Source organism: Mycetomoellerius zeteki, unplaced genomic scaffold (assembly GCF_001594055.1).
Source record: "Mycetomoellerius zeteki isolate Tzet28-1 unplaced genomic scaffold, Tzet1.0 scaffold239, whole genome shotgun sequence".
NCBI classification, from domain to species: Eukaryota; Metazoa; Arthropoda; class Insecta; order Hymenoptera; family Formicidae; genus Mycetomoellerius; species Mycetomoellerius zeteki.
This window is the reverse complement of record NW_017257215.1, coordinates 13,090-20,841: the sequence shown is the minus strand read 5'-3', so window position 1 is coordinate 20,841 and position 7,752 is coordinate 13,090. Positions and strand designations below refer to the sequence as shown.

General features: G+C 35.4%; 3 protein-coding genes across 5 annotated transcripts; 1 reads left to right on the top strand and 2 right to left on the bottom strand.

The window, feature by feature from the left end:
* Window positions 1-600: 600 nt before the first annotated feature.
* On the bottom strand, window positions 601-1,828 carry borr (borealin-related). Its single transcript, XM_018449229.1, has 2 exons — window positions 1,158-1,828; window positions 601-1,101 (listed from the first exon to the last, which is right to left on the bottom strand). The coding sequence occupies exons 1-2, from the start codon at window positions 1,641-1,643 to the stop codon at window positions 781-783; spliced, it is 807 nt and encodes a 268-aa protein (XP_018304731.1). The 5' UTR covers window positions 1,644-1,828; the 3' UTR covers window positions 601-780.
* A 134-nt stretch (window positions 1,829-1,962) lies between these two features.
* Window positions 1,963-2,786, top strand: LOC108723446 (leucine-rich repeat-containing protein 51). The gene is made up of 2 exons (XM_018449225.1): window positions 1,963-2,147; window positions 2,302-2,786. Exons 1-2 carry the CDS (start codon window positions 2,030-2,032, stop codon window positions 2,784-2,786), a joined length of 603 nt encoding a protein of 200 aa, XP_018304727.1. The 5' UTR covers window positions 1,963-2,029.
* Window positions 2,787-3,330: 544 nt separating this feature from the next.
* On the bottom strand, window positions 3,331-7,483 carry LOC108723447 (cyclin-L1). Of its 3 annotated transcripts, none has more exons than XM_018449227.1 (5): window positions 7,110-7,177; window positions 6,413-6,529; window positions 6,126-6,310; window positions 5,440-6,024; window positions 3,331-3,719 (listed from the first exon to the last, which is right to left on the bottom strand). In XM_018449227.1, exons 2-5 carry the CDS (start codon window positions 6,494-6,496, stop codon window positions 3,458-3,460), a joined length of 1,116 nt encoding a protein of 371 aa, XP_018304729.1. In that variant the 5' UTR covers window positions 6,497-6,529; window positions 7,110-7,177; the 3' UTR covers window positions 3,331-3,457. The 3 variants fall into 3 exon arrangements, with proteins under 3 accessions (XP_018304729.1, XP_018304730.1, XP_018304728.1); XM_018449228.1 differs by having other exon boundaries at window positions 3,332-3,719; window positions 6,396-6,529; XM_018449226.1 differs by lacking the exon at window positions 6,413-6,529 and having other exon boundaries at window positions 3,333-3,719; window positions 7,110-7,483.
* Between the last annotated feature and the right edge of the window lie 269 nt (window positions 7,484-7,752).

Below are 7,752 nucleotides of genomic sequence, written 5' to 3'. Positions count from 1 at the left end.
CTGTTGAGTCTGCTGAACACAGCCATTGGCTGCGCACCCAATGGTCGCATTCAGCAGACTCAACTGTTGTGAAGCGGATCCGCGAGCGCTCGCTGCTATTGGTGTATTCTTTTAGATCCAATAGCAGTGAGAGCTCATTGATCTGCTCGGCAATAGTTGAGTCTGCTGAATGCAACCAATTGCAACCACTTTCAAAAAATAGTATGAAATTATTATTTTAACCGATAAATATTTATTACAAAATTTCAACAAGGGGAGAAAGGGTACATAAATACATGCATCGACGAGATACTACTAAAAACGGCTGGAAAAAAACTTAGTATACCCGATTTTCATTTAAAACTGTGATTTTAATGTTTATTATTTGAATTTGATTATCAATAGAAGTAATAACTATAGAGAAAAATTGTAATTTTTTGGCAACATGTAAAACATCATAGCATTAAAAGTATGCATACTTTATTCATACAGCATTTACATAATAAAAAAATTATGAATTTAATAATGTATTATCCAAATATTTATGTTAATAATTATTTATTTTAATAATCGCAAATTTTTATCAATTGTCAATAGTCATCAAAATTTTCCTAGGGCCAGCTGTCTTAAAAAGTATCCTGTTGGTGATATACATAATCTTTTTCTTTTCACGCGTGAGTATAACTATATATATATATAAATGTATAAAAATAATAAAATCCTACAAGTATAATTTATTATATTACACTAAAGTACTTTTTATGGTTCGTCATAAGTTATCACATTGAATAATATTAACTACTACTTCAACGCGATAACTTTCTCGATATGTTTCTTAAGAGTCTCTAATTGATGCATTGTCTCTGGATCTAGTGGAGGAATATTTGACATGCGCAATCCTTCTTGTGGTAACAAAGACATTACGTTACCATTACTCAAAGGTACATTAATATTAGCAGTTTTTTCCTCGACGACAGCAGATACTAAGAGTGGACTGCCTTGCATGCTGAGAACCATTTCTCCTTGACGCGGACGTCTTAATACGTTCAATGGAGTGTTAGGCTTGACTTTTGGTGTAACCACATTATATACATTGTTTAGAGACTTTGGCATTGCTGGTGTCTGAAAATTACTGCTTAGTAAAAACTGTTTCAAATGGTCCTTGCATTTGGACTTACCATTGTCTGATTAATTTCACTGAGTTTGGCTCTGCTTGCTCTAGTTGAACGTGTTCTCTTGGCTGGTGTTGCTTTAGCCAGTGCTTTAGCAACCCGCGACGTACTGCCCACACTAGTACCTCCAGTTGCATATCCATCGTCAGATGCAGCGGTACGTTTAGCAACTTTACCTTTTCTCACTTTAGGGATGGCGGGTGGTTGCATACAAAGGTCCTTGACCGACGAACTTACCTCATCGTTGCAGTTTTCTTTCTCATTGTCATGGTCCTGCCTGTTTATTAACTCGCCCAATTTCATCTGACGAATGTCCTTTGGTAAGCGGGAAATTATAACATCGATACAAGTCACGAAGGTCTTTAAATCCGCCATTGCCTCGCGTTCCATCTTGGCGATACAGAGCTGTGCGCGTTTCTCGAAGGTCTTTACCGCCGCATCGCGTTCCTTCATCGAGTTGCTCGTCGCTTTGTTGCGCTTGGTCCTTGGCATTTTGATGCACGTTACGTCAATGTACGTCAATAAATAAATCTTTCGTACGTGTGACACGTTGAGAAAATATTCTTCCTCTTTTTCTTTAGTGGCTAGCTTTTGACGAATGTAACTGGTCAGTAACTGGTAACCCGGCTAATAAGATAAACGACCGTTACCAACTCAATTCAATTTGTTTACCGACAAGCACCGACTAAACGCGCGGACAAGATCATTCTCCCTCCTCCTCTTAAAAAGATAGCAATTTTCAGCGCCACCGCTAGTGACCCGCCCGGAAGTAATGAATTAAAATGAAACTTCCGGTAAGCCGCGAGATACAAATTTCAAATGTTTTTCGAGGTGATAGAGATTGCCGATTTAATAGAGATCAAGTTCAATTACCCGCGATGAGCGCTAATTATTCTTCCCAAAATCATACTTCGGATTACAAACGAAACGAACAGCAGGAAATGCTGGTCGCCCCACCGTTAGATTTATCGTTTAAAAAGGCCACCACCATGGACGGTACATAAATTAAAGGAATGTCATTTTTTAATTTATTATTTTGCGAGTTGATGCCACACACCGACAATTTTTTTATTACAAACTGACTCTTATGAGCGTTTAATATTATAGCTCATTCACAGGAAAATGTACCTCTTTGTTTTTCTTCTGACAGAATTAATGGAAAAACGTGCACAAGTAATACGTACCGGAAAAGCTCCGGTAAGAACATTTAAGGATCGTTACATAACCAGTACGTTGTGGCTGAGCAATAATCTATTGAGCTCGATGGAAGGTCTTCAACGACTCGCGGATAGAGTTCTCGATAATCCTGCGTATCTCAGTTGGTTGGATTTGTCTTTCAACGAAATAAACGAGATTGGAGAAGACATAGAGAAGTTTACAAACTTGAAGATTCTCTACTTGCATGGCAATAAAATCGCAAATATTGCAGATATTTTAAAGCTCAGGAAATTACAAAATCTCAGGTCACTAACGTTACACGGTAATCCGATTGAAGACGTTCCTTGCTACAGGGGTTACATCATATATCTTCTCCCACAATTACTCGTCTTAGATTTCTCGCCAGTGATTGCTGCTGAAAAGAAAAAGACGCTACCTATAAGATTTTTTAAAATGATACAACAACTTGGGATATGAATATAAAATTTATTTTTATATCATTGAATGCTCTTTTTTTTATATACATTTTCTCCTAATATTTTTATTTTCATAATTTTTTTGTAACAGTGTACACCATGTTACTTGTTACTGGAGGTATGACAATTTTACATGAAACGTAATTACATATGAAATTAATGTTCTTCTAAGAACGATGATTATCTAATTGTTGAAATTTCTTATAGTAAATAATGATAAGCAACCAACATGAAAAAAGATGTAATTTTTGTGAAATCGTAAACATTGATATTCTTCCTGCCTATCAAACATATTTGTTTATAGATCTTTGTCAGATTCTACGAACTCATGCAAAACATAAAATATGCTTTACACATTTTAGTATTTAAAAAAAATTACGTTTATCGGCCTCATTTAATAATTTTTAATTTAAATTATATTCCTATATATAAATAATGAAAATGCTAAACTAGCTTGTGAAAATGCAATATATGATACATTATTGTGGTAGTAACTATGTGAAATTCAAGATAATCTCGAAAAACTGAGTATTAATTTTTTGAAATATACTAAAAGAATTGCAGTAGGCCTAATAAAATTCTGCCGTATATTATAAATTTATTACAATAGTGATATTTAAATTATGATATCTCACACAACATAATGTAAAAGTGTTGGCTACACATTAGTATTTAGTGTAGTCGTCTACTACGTTTACTACGATGTTTGCTTGATTTCTCCAAATCCCTATCCCGAGATCGACTTCGTGATCTATAACTACGCGATCTTCGTGACGACTTGTGGCTGCCCGATCGTCTTCGTTGAGTCTTTTTGGGTTTGCTAGATCTACTATGACTGTGACTTCGGGATCTACTTCTGCTATGCCTTTTTCGCTTATTTGAATACTTTGTTTCTTCGCCTCGTGATGGGGAAGTACTTGGAGATTTTGAGCGTCTGAAATACACCAAGAGATATTTAAAAGTGTATCAATGTTTTTTTTTCCTTATTTATAAACGTCCATGTTGTAAAATTCAATATAAAATTTTACGAACTATAATAAATTGATCGGATTGTTGATTTTTACAAATCAAATTAGAAAAAAATAGCATGAAACTCCTACTGTAGTAATTGTATAATTACATGAAAAAAGTACACTGAATCTTTCAACATAATTATCCTACACTGTATATATACCTTTAAAAATAAAAAAAAAATTTACAGTAAATTTTTTTAAATATAATATAGTATGCATTTATCTTAATAATTTAAAAGTTAATTTAGGCTTTAATGAATGAATCAATAAAGTAATAAATGCCTTTAATTGAGCCAACACAAAAAATCAATGTGTTTATTATTATAAAATTATATAAAAATTATTATTGATCTATAGTATATAGGCTTGCCGAGTGCAGCCGAATTGCATATTTCAATCGATTTTGCCTATCATCATCCCCACTCCTTTTGTTTCATAGCATTTAGACCGCGCGCAGAGACATAAAACGCTCGAACTCAGGAATGATATTAGCCGTAACTCATACAGGGCACTATAGGGCTATAGGACTTGAAAACATATTCCCTCACATTCACTGTTTACAAATTTTGACACGCACGTACTTATTTTATTTTATTGATTTATTTCTTAAAAATGATTTTTTTAATATTTTTTCAGTATGCAAACTTAATTAACATATGTGTTCTATTTTGAAGTGTTATTTTTGAGTTTCTAACATCATAATAATAATTATAATAATAAAAATTTGTAAACAGTGAATGTGAAGCAATATGTTTCAAAGTCCTGTAGCTTTATTGTGCCCTGTATGAGTTACGGCTAATATCATCCCTGAGTTTGAGCGTTTTATGTCTCTGCGCACAGTCTAAATGCTATGGACAAAACAAAAGGAATGGGGATGATGATAGGCAAAATCGGTCGAAATGTGCAACTCGGCTGCAGGTCCTAGTTTTTTGATGTTATCAATTGTATAGAATTATTCTATTCAATTGATAACATCAAAAAACTACGCAATGTTTTGACTCTAGGTTTGGATCCTCCTCAGTAAGATGACAATTCAATTATTTGTAACTACTGTTATCTCGCCAATAATCTTACAAAGCTATTGTTTTAGCATTAATGTCCTTATTGGATGCATTCTGATATTCATTGCCAGTATTGAAACTATACAGTATACGTTACGTACGCTATATATTTTCAGCATTGGCAGTGAATATCAAACACATCCACTGTTTAGGCTAAATGTTGAACCAAGCCTGTCCAATTTGAGCTCTGGCGCCAAAACGCAAAGCCATCGACGCAAAAAAATTCAATGTGAGTAAGATTTTAGGAACTATAAAGTGTTGATAAGCGTCACTCAGATGCATATCAACACTTTGCAATCCCCGAAATCTTATCCACATCGAATTTTTTTGCGTCGATAGCTTTGCATTTTGGCTCCAGAGCTCAAATTGGACAGGCCTGTGTTAAACTGTGATGTTGTCACAGTTTAACTGTGATGTTGTTACAAGTGTCATCTCATATGTTAGTCCGTTTCACCGATGCATTAAATTGCAAAATTTAATGTGATATGTGATGCACGATTGGAGATATGAACTGCTTGTTATGGATTGAATATGGTTATTCTTATTTGTTGTTTTTACTCGCGTGAAAACACTATCATACCTAGGCGATTTCGTTCTTTCGGGAGCTGCATGTGTACCGCTGCGACTGATAAATCCACCCCAGGCGTTGTGATGTTTCGGCAACGGTGGACTCGGTGTATGTCCATCAACGTCTCCACCGCGCGCCTTGGTTCTGGCCTCTTCATACTGACGTCGCAATTCTTCAACGCGTTTTTCCAATTGTTCGGGTCGTACGCGCGGTCGTGAGTAAAGACGCAGTATACGTCGGCATACGTCTCTGATTGCATATTCGCTGACTCTGAACACCGAGAACCAAGCAGGTGTCGTCGGTAGAGGCAGCTGCAATTGACGAGCGGCTAGATAAATACATGCGCAAGCCACTGTTTCCGGCTGATAACGCAAAAATACGTCGGAACGCAATGAGTCGTTCATATAATTCCAGCTTTGCTGCATTAGCGTGCGATTCTTCTCATATCCCAACACTTGCAAATACATAACTATAATCTTGTGAGGATGTTTTACATGAACGCAGAAACCCAGTTCTTTCAACACTCTTCTCTCTGACTTGATCACTTGATTCTTTAAAGCCACATAATTTTGATCGAGAATTACAGGTTGTATTGCTCTGAAATAAATAACAAAAACGAATTCTTTTAATTCTTTCTCGGTTCCTCAATTATTTATGTTCTTAATTATTCATAAAACCAAAGTAATGAAGCAACTTACTTTTGGCTAGATACTTGTTTTACATGATTAAAAACATTGATGACGTCCCTGATACGCCTAGGTGCTTCCTCAATTTTGCTGGCTAAGCAGATGCAACCCATTGCAGTTGTTTCCATATTGTGTCTAACTAAAGATTTGCTATAATAAAATCGTTGGAATATTACTTGTCCTGTAGCCATTGCAACCTACACAAATAAATGTAAAAACCAAAAGGACGATTAGACCATGACATTCTGTAACAAAATTTATGATATATCAACAATATTTAACCCTTTAGGGACACAAGCAGAGATATTATTCCATTGCCACACTTTGATTTTGTTGTGCGACACATGTCGACATATATCCAACTTGCACGTCGTCATTCTCATTTGTCTATATTAGCCACTCTGGAAATCCAGACTCTGGAAATATATATACCTTAAGCTGTTTTTGTCAGTTTTGTACTAATTGTAACATATAGTTCTGTCCGCAAAGGGTTAAAGTAATAGCAATAGTAAAGCTTTTCATATAAAAAAGTAAAGTAGATAATATATGTATATATTGAAAACATATTTCTAAATAAAATTATTTTAAATGTTCTCTATTAAGCAAAATAATATTCAGTGTAAATATTGAATTTATAGGATTTTTAGCAAGATCTATATAATTCGAATACCTTTTTTAATAGAATATACATATATTGTTCGATAATATTAAGTTTTATGTGGATGTGTGCATGTGTATAGCTTTATTTGTAAAAATTAAACATACACATAAACTAATTAATTATTAAACACATAAATGTACAACTAAATTATGCAACAATTCAAATTGAAAGAACTAAGTAATAGTAATGGTATGTACGTTTGAATAAAATTAAATGTGCAAAATTGAAATAACGATTAATTAATGCAAAAACACTTGCTTAAGTGGATCACACTTTTTTCTAATTTTGAGGTTAGGGAGATTCGAGATTCCGATTATTGACATGCGAAAACTCACCTGCGGTAATTTCAGGAGAATACCAGCCGTCTGTATAAGTTCGCATCCCAGTATCCGCAAATCCGTTTCAGTTTCCGCATCAAGACCATCCAAATGCGACGGGGTGGAGTTGAATTTTTCCTCAGGCAGGAGACAATTTTGCAACGTCAACACGATCTTGCCGTAGAGTTTCGCATTCGATGCGTTTATACCTTTCGCCATCGACGCCGTGGAGTTTTCTTTCGCGTTCATCTCGAAATTGTTCGATTAATTCAAAAAGAATCTTAACAAACAAGAACTGCAGTAACAAGATCAAGGCCGCGGTCAAATTCACGCTTACAACGTTATTAGTGCGTTCACGGTTGCTTATGGTTGGTCCGTTTCATGCATGCGCCAGTGTGAACACAGTGACGTCATAAGCTGCGTTCAGCAGACTCAACAGTTTTGCAACCGTTTTATGATTGTCTGCTGAGATAGGACCATTCTTCTAGATCTAAAAGTATGATCCAATTAACGCGAAGGAAACTTCCAACAGTTGCAAAACAAACGTTCTGCTGAACGCAGCCATAGTTACGTAGCACTCACGGTGCTTAAGCCCGTTTCTACCAACGCAGTTTTAGGGTGCAGTCCCATGGAGCGTATCGCGCGTATCGCGGATCGCGCG